This window comes from Oncorhynchus mykiss, chromosome 18 (assembly GCF_013265735.2).
Source record: "Oncorhynchus mykiss isolate Arlee chromosome 18, USDA_OmykA_1.1, whole genome shotgun sequence".
NCBI lineage: Eukaryota > Metazoa > Chordata > Actinopteri > Salmoniformes > Salmonidae > Oncorhynchus > Oncorhynchus mykiss.
The window spans coordinates 67,348,985-67,365,972 of record NC_048582.1 but is presented as its reverse complement, the minus strand read 5'-3'; the positions used below and the strand labels follow the sequence as shown (position 1 = coordinate 67,365,972).

The 16,988-nt window shown below is 45.4% G+C and overlaps 1 protein-coding gene across 1 annotated transcript; it reads right to left on the bottom strand.

Moving 5' to 3' along the window:
- Nucleotides 1–2,676: 2,676 nt before the first annotated feature.
- maco1a (macoilin 1a) lies at nucleotides 2,677–16,959 on the bottom strand. The gene is made up of 11 exons (XM_036953581.1): nucleotides 16,775–16,959; nucleotides 15,414–15,555; nucleotides 15,181–15,307; nucleotides 14,706–14,829; nucleotides 11,894–12,072; nucleotides 11,169–11,742; nucleotides 10,725–10,883; nucleotides 10,021–10,194; nucleotides 7,440–7,560; nucleotides 6,697–6,871; nucleotides 2,677–6,020 (listed from the first exon to the last, which is right to left on the bottom strand). Exons 1-11 carry the CDS (start codon nucleotides 16,852–16,854, stop codon nucleotides 5,818–5,820), a joined length of 2,058 nt encoding a protein of 685 aa, XP_036809476.1. The 5' UTR covers nucleotides 16,855–16,959; the 3' UTR covers nucleotides 2,677–5,817.
- Nucleotides 16,960–16,988: the final 29 nt, after the last annotated feature.

Below are 16,988 nucleotides of genomic sequence, written 5' to 3'. Positions count from 1 at the left end.
CGTTTGCTCTCCTGCATGTTTCCAAAGCTGTATTCAGTATTAAAGTAAACCAGAGGACGGTATGCTCATAGAAAAATCGGAACTACACGTTTCTCCTCCTCTGAGTTTTCTACTCAACGGACGTACAATGTTTCAACTATGTTTCAACGGAGGTTGGCATCCAATGTTTTGGTGCCATCTGTCTTCAGTTATATTATCGCCATTACTTCTTGCACCACCCCAGAATTAACCTTCTTGATAGGCGCCATGCTTAAAAATAATCCATACAGGAAACATTTCACTCCGATATCTTTTTGAGGCTTAAAACACGCTTCTAACACAATTCTAAATATGACCACTTCTTCTCTCACCAACTCAACAGTTTGCTCCAACACATTCCTGATTTTCCTGGAGACTCTTAACGGATTTCCCATGTAGCACTGGTCCAATATCCCCATCACAACTATACTTGTCTGTTTCCCCGTCTTATGTAACCCACTCATTCTCACTGTGGTATTATCTTCACCTGACTCACTAGTTTAAACCTGTTTCCCTGTCTTCTGTAACCCACTCATTCTCACTGTGGTATTATCTTCACCTGACTCACTAGTTTAAACCTGTTTCCCTGTCTTCTGTAACCCACTCATTCTCACTGTGGTATTATCTTCACCTGACTCACTAGTTTAAACCTGTTTCCCTGTCTTCTGTAACCCACTCATTCTCACTGTGGTATTATCTTCACCTGACTCACTAGTTTAAACCTGTTTCCCTGTCTTCTGTAACCCACTCATTCTCACTGTGGTATTATCTTCACCCGACTCACTACTAGTTTAAACCTGTTTCCCTGTCTTCTGTAACCCACTCATTCTCACTGTGGTATTATCTTCACCCGACTCACTACTAGTTTAAACCTGTTTCCCTGTCTTCTGTAACCCACTCATTCTCACTGTGGTATTATCTTCACCTGACTCACTAGTTTAAACCTGTTTCCCTGTCTTCTGTAACCCACTCATTCTCACTGGTATTATCTTCACCTGACTCACTAGTTTAAACCTGTTTCCCCGTCTTCTGTAACCCACTCATTCTCACTGTGGTATTATCTTCACCCGACTCACTACTAGTTTAAACCTGTTTCCCCGTCTTCTGTAACCCACTCATTCTCACTGTGGTATTATCTTCACCCGACTCACTACTAGTTTAAACCTGTTTCCCCGTCTTCTGTAACACACTCATTCTCACTGTGGTATTATTATCTTCACCTGACTCACTAGTTTAAACCTGTTTCCCTGTCTTCTGTAACCCACTCATTCTCACTGTGGTATTATCTTCACCTGACTCACTACTAGTTTAAACCTGTTTCCCTGTCTTCTGTAACCCACTCATTCTCACTGTGGTATTATTATCTTCACCTGACTCACTACTAGTTTAAACCTGTTTCCCTGTCTTCTGTAACCCACTCATTCTCACTGTGGTATTATCTTCACCTGACTCACTACTAGTTTAAACCTGTTTCCCTGTCTTCTGTAACCCACTCATTCTCACTGTGGTATTATCTTCACCCGACTCACTACTAGTTTAAACCTGTTTCCCTGTCTTCTGTAACCCAGTCATTCTCACTGTGGTAATATCTTCACCTGACTCACTACTAGTTTAAACCTGTTTCCCTGTCTTCTGTAACCCACTCATTCTCACTGTGGTATTATCTTCACCTGACTCACTACTAGTTTAAACCTGTTTCCCTGTCTTCTGTAACCCACCCATTCTCACTGTGGTATTATCTTCACCTGATTCACTACTAGTTTAAACCTGTTTCCCTGTCTTCTGTAACCCACTCATTCTCACTGTGGTATTATTATCTTCACCTGACTCACTACTAGTTTAAACCTGTTTCCCTGTCTTCTGTAACCCACTCATTCTCACTGTGGTATTATCTTCACCTGACTCACTACTAGTTTAAACCTGTTTCCCTGTCTTCTGTAACCCACTCATTCTCACTGTGGTATTATTATCTTCACCTGACTCACTACTAGTTTAAACCTGTTTCCCTGTCTTCTGTAACCCACTCATTCTCACTGTGGTATTATCTTCACCTGACTCACTACTAGTTTAAACCTGTTTCCCTGTCTTCTGTAACCCACTCATTCTCACTGTGGTATTATCTTCACCCGACTCACTACTAGTTTAAACCTGTTTCCCTGTCTTCTGTAACCCAGTCATTCTCACTGTGGTAATATCTTCACCTGACTCACTACTAGTTTAAACCTGTTTCCCTGTCTTCTGTAACCCACTCATTCTCACTGTGGTATTATCTTCACCTGACTCACTACTAGTTTAAACCTGTTTCCCTGTCTTCTGTAACCCACCCATTCTCACTGTGGTATTATCTTCACCTGATTCACTACTAGTTTAAACCTGTTTCCCTGTCTTCTGTAACCCACTCATTCTCACTGTGGTATTATTATCTTCACCTGACTCACTACTAGTTTAAACCTGTTTCCCTGTCTTCTGTAACCCACTCATTCTCACTGTGGTATTATTATCTTCACCTGACTCACTAGTTTAAACCTATTTCCCGCAGTGTCATCCTTTCAACGATCTAAAACTGCTCGGGTAGATTTCGTAGTCTAAACAATGTGTACACGTAAACATAATGATGGATATGAATATCTGCGAGAAAGAAAGACATACAAACACAGATTGTTCTCAAACAGCTTGCATCATCATCATCATCATCATCTTCTGCAAGATACTTCTTTAATTCCAGGTGAGGGCCCCAAAGTGAGTGGAGTTTGGCCGCGGCCGACACCATCATCACGTTGAGAGAAAACAACATGGTGGAACAACGAAAACAGGAGAAACGAAACACTTTTTTTCTTTCCCACTAAAACATGTAGAACATATTTTTTTTTTAAACAAAACAGGTCACAAATCCGTTATTATGATCCACACCAATACTTTCCAGGTAGGAAACATGAGAAAACACGGCTCCGGGATGACGTTTCCTCTAGGATCCAGGATCAGCTTCCTCTCCCCTAATCCTAATTTTAATCAATAGTGGGGATAATGTAAAATTGACCCAAGATCGCCGTTTTGTGACGGGGCAATTTCACCCTACAGCAGAAAAAACACGGCAAACTGATCACCCACTGGGCACAGTTAATTCAATGTCTATTCCAGTTGGTTCAATGTAATTCCATTGAAATGTGGAAACAAAGTTGATTCAACCTGCGTGTGCCCAGTGGGCAGGGTGTAACTTCCCAAATACATACACGTCACACGTTCATCCCGGGCGGAAAGAGATTAGCCTGGTCCCAGACCTGTTAGCGCTTGTTTTCCAACTCAGTGGAGTTGTCAAGAAATGTTTTATTTTTTTTTTAGGCGTGACAATTCCATAAGGAGTTGGCATGCGCAGAAACAGACCTGGACTCATTCTAGAAAGAGATTGGATTTCTCTCAAACATAATACTTAATAAGAGAAAACAATAAATGGCTGCACCAAATAAATAAGCGCAATAATAGTGCAGAGAGTGAGTCAAATCTAACCAATTACTCGACTTGCTTTCAATGAATGTCGAAAAAAAAACAACAACTACATGTCAAATACATGAGCACAACAATGTGTAGCCATGTTCTGATGCTTTTGATCCAAACCGAAAGCAAGCTACAGATACATCAATGTAACGAAATGGAGAGGGAGCTGTATTTAAGAAAACACCAAAAACGTGGCACTTTGAACTGAAACACTACAACATTTATCGCTATGTAATAATGTACATGGTTGTAAACAGGGTTTCGGGGGGCCAATTCCATTTCAATTCAGAGAGTTAACCGAATTCCAATTCCACATTTTCCCTTGTTAAAAAAAAAAGTAAATTGGAATGTCAGTGTACTTCCTGAATTGCCTGGAATTGAAATGGAATTGACCCCAAAACCCTGGTTGTAAACAGATAGATGTCCACTCTGGGCTACCGTAGTATTGGACATAAAGGCCTGGTGTTGGTTCTACTGACCACTTGGCTTGGCCAGGTAAAACTTTAGGCTCCAGACATATTTAAATAGCGGTTTGGCGGACAGGGTCGTTCCTAACTCCCTATACAAAACGGGACGAACCAAATCCCATTGTTTACTTGGGTCAGTGTTGCATCAGAGAACGAGTCCTAATAGAAAAAAGGGAGACTGGGGCTGCATGGGAGATGGTGAGAAATAAGGGGACATCTCAATCCACTACACTGGCTTCCTTCCTTCATGATAGGTGAGAGGCCTGGATAAGCTTTCACCATATGTTGCTTCCGCTTGCCAGAAAGCTCACATTATTGAGACACAGCCTGGAGGGAGGGACCTATATCAAGATCGACTAAGTAACTCATTATACTAACTACTTAAAAAAATTAAATTAAAAATAAAAAGGAATTGCAAGGCACAGTGAAATTGACAACAGATAAAATATCAGTTACCTAGACATCATTAAATCCAGTATGTTTTTAGTTATATGGCTTAACAACAGATTGCAATTTGGTCCAAAAGGAGAGCCAGGTTTAAGTACATTTACCAGCAAACAGATGACATTACTTAACCTCTAGACAGTACCAGGTCATATTTATTGACAAGCCTATTTTGAGAGATTTATGGATTTCTTGACCGGAGTGTTTTGAGTTAACGCGAAAAAAAAAATCAGGAGTGTTTTGAGTTAATTGATAATCCCGGACGCTGTTTGGAGTCAGTTACAGTTTTCAAAATGGAATAATGTACAAATTGGCGATCCGTACATTTAGTTATGATGATATTACCATTGTCATCATAACTAAAACTGAAATGTGTCACTTTAAAAAAAAAAAAAATTAAACACACTTTAGGGCGATAAAACCAAAACACGAACTAAGTATTTTACATCCATAATCAAACTCACAGAAGGTGCCATTTTAACAATTCAAAATGTTTAAGTTGTCTCATTTAAAACCAAGAGTAGTTTGGCAATACACTCAAAGTCAACAAAAACCTGAACTAGAATGGAGAGAGAGAAGAGAGAGCGATCATGAATCCCTGACAGACTGAAAGAGTGACCGAGCAATACAACGAGTCATTCTAAACATTCATATCAACTAACCAGCCAGTCCTCATCTGCCTCCATCTCCCACTGGGCCCGGGTCAAAATAGGGAATAGGGTGTTATTTTTGGACAGCGTGCTTGTCAACCTGGTGTCCCTTTATGTCTCTCTTACCAGTTAAAACAGAATGGCTCAATCCCTAAAACGTCAACATCTCAATCCCTAAAACGTCAACATCTCAATCCCTAAAACGTCAACATCTCAATCCCTAAAACGTCAACATCTCAATCCCTAAAACGTCAACATCTCAATCCCTAAAACGTCAACATCTCAATCCCTAAAACGTCAACATCTCAATCCCTAAAACGTCAACATCTCAATCCCTAAAACGTCAACATCTCAATCCCTAAAACGTCAACATCTCAATCCCTAAAACGTCAACATCTCAATCCCTAAAACGTCAACATCTCAATCCCTAAAACGTCAACATCTCAATCCCTAAAACGTCAACTGTCGTTTTACACAACCTCTCCATCTGTTCCAAAAACAGACAACAAAAAAGCGTTGCCATGGGAACAAACCCATGACCAATTGGGTCCGGTGTGTCCCATTTTTGAGAGGCTAGTACTAGACACCCCCGAGAAACATTTCCCATCGCTTCCCAAAAACACAACTTAAAAACATGACCAAAAGTATTTATCTTTTGTATGTGTGAAAAATGTGTGTAATGGGACTATGTATGCTGCCTTGTGAGTAAGTGTGTTAGTGTGTATTAATGTGTGTGCGTGCTACTGTCACTTTTTGAGTGGCTGGTAGACAGATGCATTGGGATCAAGAGAGGAGGGACTGTTGTCCATGAACTTGGAGGAGTAGTGTGGCGTAACGGGACTCAGGCTGCTGCTGTCGTTGCTGTAGGAGATACTGGGCATCACCGCCATCACTTCCGCTATCTTCTGCTTCAACTCTGCTATCTCCTGGTCTCTCTGGTGGATCTGACCTGGGGGGGGAGGAGGGTCGGTGGGGGGTTAGATGACAGATGGCTTCTCATTTTGTGGCCATTCTCTTCATGTTGTTGACATCTCTGGATCATGCAGCAGAGCATCCTGTTTATGTGATGGTAGATGAAACCCTGAGGTAGTGCTAGGTTACCTTAAGGAGCATCCTGTTTATGTGATGGCAGATGAAACCGTGAGGTAATGCTAGGTTACCTTAAGGAGCATCCTGTTTATGTGATGGCAGATGAAACCGTGAGGTAATGCTAGGTTACCTTAAGGAGGATCCTGTTTATGTGATGGTAGATGAAACCCTGAGGTAATGCTAGGTTACCTTAAGGAGCATCCTGTTTATGTAATGGCAGATGAAACCGTGAGGTAATGCTAGGTTACCTTAAGGAGCATCCTGTTTATGTGATGGTAGATGAAACCCTGAGGTAATGCTAGGTTACCTTAAGGAGCATCCTGTTTATGTGATGGTAGATGAAACCCTGAGGTAATGCTAGGTTACCTTAAGGAGCATCCTGTTTATGTGATGGCAGATGAAACCCTGAGGTAATGCTAGTGAACCTTCTGCAATCCAGCTTTCATAGTTTGATCCTAGAGTCTATGAACACAATGGCTCAGCTAGAAGTCGGTCGCTGTCGTACCGCGGTAGTGGGTCAGGGAAGGGAACTGTACCTTGTGCGATCTCCAGCTGTCTCTTGGCGTCTCCCAGGGCAGAGAAGAGGTCTAGTTTGATCCTGGTCTCAGCAGACAGGCTGTTCTCCAGGTGCTGGGTTTTATCCTGCATGGCCGACAGCGCAGACATCAACACCTCCATGTCCTTCTCATTCTCCTTGTACTTGCGCAGCTCCTAGAGAGAGAAAGGGGAGGGAGGAGAGAGAAGAGGAGGGGAGAGAGAGAGGAGGAAGAAGGGGAAAGAGAGAGAAGAGAAGAGGGAGGAGAGAGAGAAGAGGAGGGGGAGGGAGGGAGGGAGGAGAGAGAGAAGAGGGGGGAGGGGGTAGAGAGAGTAGAGGAAAGGGGAGGGAGGAGAGAGAGAGAGAGAGAGAGAGAGAGAGAGAGGGGGAGGGAGGGAGGAGAGAAAGAGAGTAGACATCAACACCTCATCATGAACATCTGAAACCACAAACTAACTCCTCATAAGGGATCCTGTGTGGCTCAGTTGGTAGTGCATGCCACTTACAACACCAGGGTTGTGGGTTCGCTTCCCACAGGTGTCATATTTGTACGAAAAAGTACAAATATGTATGCACTGTAAGTCGCTCAGAGTAAAATAACTCAAATTGAAAAAAAAAACTAGAGAAGGAATATAATGTTGTTTTCAGCCATGTCCCAGTAAAGATATCAGCAGCACCTTGCTGATACATCATTTCTGAGACGGTGAGCTCACAGAAAGGATAAATATTGAAGGATGGACTCACCTGGCATTTCCCCTCCAGCTCTCTAATGTGCTCTTCTTCCAGTTTCACGTCGATGTTGAGCTTCTTACACTCCGTCTCCAACTCTCTGATCCGCCCACGCAGGGAGTCAGTACACTCACCCCTGACAGAGAGAAAAGAGAGTCAGTACACTCACCCCTGACAGAGAGAAAAGAGAGTCAGTACACTCCCCCCTGACAGAGATCCAGAGAGTCAGTACACTCCCCCCTGACAGAGATCCAGGGAGTCAGTACACTCACCCCTGACAGGGATCCAGGGAGTCAGTACCCTCCCCCCTGACAGAGATCCAGGGAGTCAGTACACTCCCCCCTGACAGAGATCCAGAGAGTCAGTACACTCCCCCCTGACAGAGATCCAGAGAGTCAGTACACTCCCCCCTGACAGAGATAAAGGGAGTCAGTACACTCATCCCTGACAGAGATCCAGGGAGTCAGTACACTCCCCCCTGACAGAGATCCAGGGAGTCAGTACACTCACCCCTGACAGAGATCCAGGGAGTCAGTACACTCCCCCCTGACAGAGATCCAGGGAGTCAGTACACTCCCCCCTGACAGAGATCCAGGGAGTCAGTACACTCCCCCCTGACAGAGATCCAGGGAGTCAGTACACTCCCCCCTGACAGAGATCCAGGGAGTCAGTACACTCCCCCCTGACAGAGATCCAGGGAGTCAGTACACTCCCCCCTGACAGAGATCCAGGGAGTCAGTACACTCACCCCCTGACAGAGATCCAGGGAGTCAGTACACTCCCCCCTGACAGAGATCCAGGGAGTCAGTACACTCCCCCCTGACAGAGATCCAGGGAGTCAGTACACTCCCCCCTGACAGAGATCCAGGGAGTCAGTACACTCACCCCCTGACAGAGATCCAGGGAGTCAGTACACTCACCCCCTGACAGAGATCCAGGGAGTCAGTACACTCCCCCCTGACAGAGATCCACGGAGTCAGTACACTCCCCCCTGACAGAGATCCAGGGAGTCAGTACACTCACCCCTGACAGAGATCCAGGGAGTCAGTACACTCACCCCTGACAGAGATCCAGGGAGTCAGTACACTCCCCCCTGACAGAGATCCAGGGAGTCAGTACACCCCCCCCTGACAGAGATCCAGGGAGTCAGTACACTCCCCCTGACAGAGATCCAGGGAGTCAGTACACTCCCCCCTGACAGAGATCCAGGGAGTCAGTACACTCCCCCCTGACAGAGATCCAGGGAGTCAGTACACTCCCCCCTGACAGAGATCCAGGGAGTCAGTACACTCACCCCTGACAGAGATCCAGGGAGTCAGTACACTCACCCCTGACAGAGATCCAGGGAGTCAGTACACTCACCCCTGACAGAGATCCAGGGAGTCAGTACACTCCCCCCTGACAGAGATCCAGGGAGTCAGTACACTCCCCCCTGACAGAGATCCAGGGAGTCAGTACACTCACCCCTGACAGAGATCATTCATATTAACAGAAACATGCATGTCGAGGATGCAACAGCCAGCGCTCCGCTCCTTCTTACCGAATTCTGATGTGCACTTTGAACTTGTCAGAATAACTGTCCAAATTGACTCTTCCTCGGCCAACAAGACGACTAACGAACAGCAAAATCACTAGCCTAAAATCACCTACTATAGTAGAAATGCTTAGCCTACCTATTGGTCAGCTTGTCAAGAAAGAAATAGCCTATTCCAAACTGACTCTGGGACAGTTGTGAGACGATAGATCCCAAATTCATACAACCAGGAGGCTACATTAAAAAGCAATGTGTCTAATGCAACAGATAAAAACATTTAGCTTAAAATGTTGAACAATGATTATTTTCTTCACATTATAAGCGCAGCAACGCACACCAGGCAGTAGGCTATTTGCGAATGTCCGTTCCATAGCACAATTGGCGGGAATTTTTCGAGAGGAGACATAATAGGCTACTTCGAAGCAAAGCAAGACATGCCTCACAATATGTATTAAAACGTTCAGGTTTCAGACAACTTGGTATATGTTTTCACAATGCATACTGCCTCCAGCTCATTGCAAAGTGATGTGGGACGCGCTGATAGAGCCTGTCTCCCGTTGACGTTTTGGGATGCTGCGGAAGCTCATGCCCGTCTTGACAGATTTTCAACTCAACGGTTCTGTATCGGTGTATAATAAATAAGATTTACGTAACAAATATACTGTACACGTGCGCCAATTTAATTCCACTAAATTATGCAAATGAACTTATAGACCGATAAGCATGACCAATCAAATGTATTTCCATCGACTGGTATTTCCACCAATGGAGAGGCTGAAAAACATTATTTTACACGGGGATTGTTTCTTCATCTCCTGGTCGATTGGCCGGCACCAATTTTATTTATCGGCTTAAAAAAATACAAAAATGTATTGGACAAAAAAACGGCTATTACCGGCTAACGGAAACCGGCTATTACCGGCTAACGGAAACCGGCTATTACCGGCTAACGGAAACCGGCTATTACCGGCTAACGGAAACAGGCTATTACCGGCTAACGGAAACCGGCTATTACCGGGGTAACGGAAACCGGCTAACGGAAACCCTGGTGTGAGTGTTTACCTGGAGGCTACGGCTAGTGCTACAGCCCGGGCTGCGGTGGCTTCCTCCACCTTCTTCCTCTTCCTCTCGTCAGCCAGCTGTTTCTCCGCCAGCGCCCGGGCCTCCTGCTCTGCCTTCAGCCTCTTCTCTAGCTGGGAGATGGTCTGCTTGTCCTTTTGCTTGGCCTGGTCAGCACTGTGGAGCACACACACACACACGTCAGCACTGTGGAGCACACACACACACCAGCACTGTGGAGCACACACACACACACACACACACACACACATCAGCACTGTGGAGCACACACACACACACACATCAGCACTGTGGAGCACACACACCAGCACTGTGGAGCACACACACACACACACATCAGCACTGTGGAGCACACACACACACACACACACACACACACACACACATCAGCACTGTGGAGCACACACACCAGCACTGTGGAGCACACACACACACACACATATATGGTTAGAGATGTACACACAAAAACAGCCAAAAAGTTTGTTCCCCGAGTTTCTAAGTCAGAATGAATCTACATGTTGGAATCCAGAAACACAATCCCTGATCAAAAGATCACCTTGCTTCCAAAAGAAAACATCTCTTTATGTGATCAAGGTGAGTGATATTATGCTCAGGTCGATCCTCTACACCGTGCCAATACTCTGAGAATCTTGGCTTCGTCCCAGGCTTCAAGTGTGTGTTCCTACTTGTTCTGCAGCATCTCGTTGTCTTGTCGCAGCTGGCCCAGCTCAGAGCGCAGACTCCTGTCCTGGCTGGTCAGGGAGGAGAGGTGAGAACGTAAATCTGACTCCAACTGACGGCTCGCCTGCAGGTCCGCCTTCAGCCGTTTCACATCCTGCTCTAACCTAGAGAGAGAGAGAGAGAGAGAGGACAAGGGCAAGGGCTATGTTTAAGGTAGACGACATTGCAGTTTCACAAAAATAGCTGTTTAACATAACAGCTACACACATCGTATGAAATCTGATGCACGGATGCACACACACACACACACACACGTTGCTGTGAGAAGCCAGACTGCATCATAGTCGGCCTGAAAAGTCAAGGAGAGGGTGAAACCGGCTCGTCTATGCATGCCGGTGCACGTTGGCTATGGGCCTGTGTGTGTGTGTGTGTGTGTGTGTGTGTCTTACCGCACGAGAGCGTCAGGCTTGCCCAGTTGATTATTGGGAATACAGTTCTCCACGGGATCCTTCTGATTGGCTCCTCCCTTCCCCGCAGACTTCGTCTTTTTCTCGTTCTTATTGGACAAGCCAGACGACGGCACGGTCCCATTGGTGGCGCTGTGATTCCGAGGGGAGGAGTTTGTGGCCACACCGCCTCCGCTGGCATTTTTGCAGTTCTTCCCTCCCCCTACCCCGGTTCCCCCCACCTCCTCTTTGGGAGTGTGTGTGTTGCCTGTGTGTGTGATCTCTCCTCCTCCGAGGTCGTTGTTAAGTCTCTTCCCCCCCATGTTCTCCATATACTCCGTCTCCTGTAATGTGGAGTCCAGTGTGTGGAGGATACTGTTGTTGTTGATTCCTATTGTGTGTTGTTGTTGTTTGCCCTCCCGTTCCTTGCTGTTCCCGTCTCTCCCTTTCTCCCGGTACTCCAGTTCCGGTAAGGGAACGGAAGCGTTAATGGGGGTCTTCTTGCCGGGAGTTGACCCATTTTGGGAAACCGGCGGGGTAGGGTCCACATCTGATGACACACCTTTAGCCATGGCCGCTAGAGAGGAGGAAGCAAGGTCAGGAAGAGGTCAGGTAAGATTACAACAGTGTGTGTTTGTCTATCACCTGCCAATTGTTGGCGGAACATCTGTTGCTCAGGGTAAAGTGAAGTGTGTGTGTGTGTGTGTGTACTGCATGCTCCCTCTCACCCTCCTCTGCCTCTCTCTCCTGTCTCTGTAGCATCTGTTGCTCTGGGGGCAGAGCCTGCTGTAGGAGCTGCATGTAGAACTCATTCTCCTTCTGCACCTCTTTCTGTTTCCTCAGTCTCATCTTGTAGCTGACGTAGCTCTTAAAGCCAAAGCCCAGAGTCACCACCGGGTAGCCAATACTAACAGAGGGAGAGGGACGAGGGCAGAGAGGTGGAGGGACGAGGGCAGAGAGGTGGAGGGACGAGGGCAGAGAGGTGGAGGGACGAGGGCAGAGAAGTGGATGGACGGGGGCAGAGAGGTGGAGGGACGGGGGCAGAGAGGTGGAGGGACGGGGGCAGAGAGGTGGAGGGACGAGGGCAGAGAAGTGGAGGGACGAGGGCAGAGAGGTGGAGGGACGAGGGCAGAGAGGTGGAGGGACGAGGGCAGAGAGGTGGAGGGACGAGGGCAGAGAGGTGGAGGGACGAGGGCAGAGAGGTGGAGGGACGAGGGCAGAGAGGTGGAGGGACGAGGGCAGAGAAGTGGAGGGACGAGGGCAGAGAGGTGGAGGGACGAGGGCAGAGAGGGGAAGGAGAAAATAGTTAGCACAAACTTTTGCTATGGTTGTCATAGCAAAATGAAGAAAAATAATGAAAGATTTCTACTTTGTGTTCAGCGTAGAAGAATAGTTTCCCCTTTTGTTGATAAACCTAAGCAATTACAATGTGCACCGCCCACCTGAGGATCTGTCTTTTTTCCGCCATCTATTTCCTGTGTTTGAGGGATGCAAAAATCCACTTATCACTTGGATTGATTACTTTCATTTTACTCCTGCTTCATACTCTTGCTTGTGCCTGATGTTTTTTCCCCATTTAATATTACGGCCGTGGAAATGTGGACTCTGTGGATATGTGGATGTGATGAATCGCGCTTCACCATCTAGCAGGCCGACGGACGAATCTGGGACAACTGTAAAGTTTGGTGGAGGAGGAGTAATGGTCTGGGGCTGTTTTTCCATGGTTCGCGCTAGGCCCCCTTAGTTCCAGTGAAGGGTAATCTTAACACTAATGTTCCAACATCTAGTGGAAAGCCTTCCCAGAAGAGTGGAGGCTGTTATAGCAGCAATGTTCCTACATCTAGTGGAAAGCCTTCCCAGAAGAGTGGAGGCTGTTATAGCAGCAATGTTCCAACATCCAGTGGAAAGCCTTCCCAGAAGAGTGGAGGCTGTTATAGCAGCAATGTTCCAACATCTAGTGGAAAGCCTTCCCAGAAGAGTGGAGGCTGTTATAACAGACTCCAGGGGGGACCAACTATATATTTATGACCATTTTTTGATTTTGGAATGAGATGTTCGACGAGCAGGTATCCAAATACATTTGGTCATATAGTGTATCTTTTGTGACGTCCCCACAATGTAACCACCAAACTGTTCCCACAACCTAACAAAACATTCTGGGAACCTTTAAAGAACAGACCAAATGTGTTCTGGGAATGTTCAGAGCGAGGCGCTATGACTTTAGCCTATTGCCTCTTTGATTTATGATTTGACGACCACAAGCTACACGCTCCACTCTCCTGGAAAGCTAGAGCATCAGCATAAATTATATCATTTCTCAATCTCTCGACTGCAGCTGCCGCGTTCGGATTTGTACGGGCCCTTCCGGACAAGTCTGTTAAAATTACACATACCCATGAAGACATCTAGTATAAACAATGCAGGTAGGGTAGACAGAGCAAAGTTTTTAGTGGTTAAAGCCCCACCCCTTTTTATTAATCTATTCATATATGCATGTGCTGCGGGTGTATTTATGCAAATGAGATACATATAATTTTCTTTATTTTAACTAAATGTATTGAGAAGAATACCCGATACAATAAGAAAGTGTATACGAATGCATTCTAAGGAAAATAAGTGACAATGTAAATGTAAAACCTGAATTTAAAAAAAATATATATAATATAAAAAAGTAAATAATAATAAATAAAAATACAATAGAAAATAATAGTAATTAAAAATAATAATAAAAATAGCTGAACAGTTAGTTTTATGTGCTATAATTAGGTCATTATCTGATAGATTATTACTAAAATAAATAAAAAAGGTTTGGAGTATCTATATCCATTGTTCAATTGTTGCATTAATCAAATTTATTTTTTAAAAACCTTTTTTTGAGAATGTAGATGACCTTTTCTACAATGTGCTTGGTCCTGTGGTTACTGCCATAAGCTAGGGAGCAGGCCAGGTAGGGTTAGAACAACAGCTGACGAGGCTACTGCCATAAGCTAAGGGAGTAGGCCAGGTAGGGTTAGAACAACAGCTGACGAGGCTACTGCCATAAGCTAGGGAGTAGGCCAGGTAGGGTTAGAACAACAGGTGACAAGGTTACTGCCATAAGCTAGGGAGTAGGCCAGGTAGGGTTAGAACAACAGGTGACAAGGTTACTGCCATAAGCTAGGGATTAGGTCCGGTTGGGTTAGAACAACAGCTGACGAGGCTACTGCCATAAGCTAAGGGAGTAGGCCAGGTAGGGTTAGAACAACAGGTGACAAGGTTACTGCCATAAGCTAGGGAGTAGGTCCGGTTGGGTTAGAACAACAGCTGACGAGGCTACTGCCATAAGCTAGGGAGTAGGCCAGGTAGGGTTAGAACAACAGCTGACGAGGTTACTGCCATAAGCTAGGGAGTAGGCCAGGTAGGGTTAGAACAACAGGTGACGAGGCTACTGCCATAAGCTAGGGAGTAGGCCAGGTAGGGTTAGAACAACAGCTGACGAGGCTACTGCCATAAGCTAGGGAGTAGGTCCGGTAGGGTTAGAACAACAGGTGACAAGGTTACCAGTGAGCAGCGAAGGGCCGACACAGGTCCACGTGGAAGTTCTTCAGGTCCTTGAAGCGGATGGCAGCTTCCATGTAAACAAACAGTATCCATAGCGACACGGTGGGTAGACACACTCCTCTCTCTGTGCAAGGGGGGGGTGGAGGTGCAAAGATGGGAGACAGGCCCACACTATCACACTGTGTTTACACAGACAGACCAATTCTGATCTTTTGTCCAATTATTGGCAAGATCTGATTTGTCAAAAGACCAATTAGCGGAAAAAAAGATCAAAACTGAGGCTGCCTGTGTAAACACGGACAAAGAAATATCATTCATCTTGTACATGCATATCTGAATACATAAAATGTACATACACATTTGATAACTGTGTGTACATAAACATATTAAAATCACATGACACCCAGGATTAAGCCAATGCATTGTGGGAAAGACAAATCGAATTATGGGACAGAGAGTGCTGAGGTTAACTGACCTGTGTGCCAGACATACTGGACCCAGACGTAGGTGCTGGCAGCGAAGAACAGCCATTGGACAGGGATAAAGAGGAGGCAGATGATGTCAGACGTAAACGCCACACACACAAAGAACACTGAGAACGCCTGAGAGAGAGAGAGAGAAATATAGTCAGTATGCAATAATATACAATTGTGCAGCCATCTTTCATGTCAAAATCTCATGAGTAAGCTCTCTCACACACACACTTACCAGCCCCTGGTATCTGAAGGAGTCGTAGACACTGCGTATGAATAGCCAGAAGGGCCACAGGTACTCAAACCTGAACTCCAACACAAAGTCTGCCAGCAGCACCAGCACCCACACCACCAGAAACTTCAGATACAGGAAGGTACTGAGAGAGAGTGGAGAGAGGGGAAGATAGAGAGTGAGAAAGAGAGAGGGTGGAGAGAGGGGAAGATAGAGAGTGAGAAAGAGAGAGGGTGGAGAGAGGGAAAGAGAGTGAGAGAGAAAGAGATAAGAATGGGAGAGAGAGAAACATTGTGAGATTTCTTGAAGCACTGTCAACCGGAGAGCGAGGAAGCCAAAACAAAGAGAAGAAAACTAGCTCTGGTCCAAGGTGTTAAATGTGTGTTCCTCCACTAACTAATAAGAGAACATGTGTCACTACCACCCTGGAACCAGAGCTAGACAAAAATTGGCAGTGATATATGATCAGTACCACAGTCATTCAGTGTTTATAGCTGGAACATCATTATCTTGATTTCAGTCACGCTTAGAGGTCATCTGCAACCACAAGACCACACGTTTTCCCACTGTTTTAAAGAGAGGCATGTGCCACTGAATTTGATCTGTAATGAATCCTGACTTATCCCCCACTTAGGTGATATACATTCATTGTTGGGCACGTGTTCTGCTTTCAGTCCCATCATACTTCTCTGGTCCAAAGCTTTACTCTTTGTTCGTAACGTACATTCAAGGCCAGAAATTCATAACCTAACACAGTGCCGTAGGACTATCAGAAGACTGAAGAGAACACTAAAACCTGTGTTCATGTCAGGGCATATTGGCTTTTCAACAGCTGCTTTTCTCATGCGGTGTTATCAATGGAGGCTTGCTGCTGACAAAGCACTGAAATGTCAAAAGTATAAGAAGAACCGTCAAGCTTTGGATCGCTAGAAATATAATATAAATGTTCTCGTGTTTGGGTTAGATGACCAGCTCGTTCTAAGTAGACACTAATTAACCGTGCAATCGTATAAATATGTATGCAGTTTCGGCACATTTTCCACTGGCTTTTGAATGGTCGTCAATGTGAACGCAGTCAGTGCTGTTTACATTTAGGAACAAATCCATTGAATTGTCAGAATAGCTACCGAGTTAACTAGCAGCCGCTGTTATTACTACTACTTAAGTAACACTACGTTAGCTAACTTAGGCCTTAAGTTCAGAAACAAAAATCTATTAGACATTCGAAGACGAATAGTAAACGCGAAAGCAGGGGGTCATCTGACACTATGCACGACAGCTGAGTGTCTTGTCTGCTATATCTCAGCCGCCATTATTGTACGATCATGCCCCCTAACTAGAGCCCCCTTTCTTTCCGTCGGTACCTGCTATATATACCCTCTGTGATTCGGTTCCGTTTTAACGGGCGTCGGAGCTTGCTGCAGTCCGCATTGCGCCGCTTCATCCTCCCTCCTGTGGATTTGGCTCTGATATCAATCCGGTAATTATTACGAAAATGTCACACGAACGATCTGATATGGACATTTCTTTAAATATCCACCATTGCTGTTATTTTCTGGACGTGAAACAAAAGCAAGA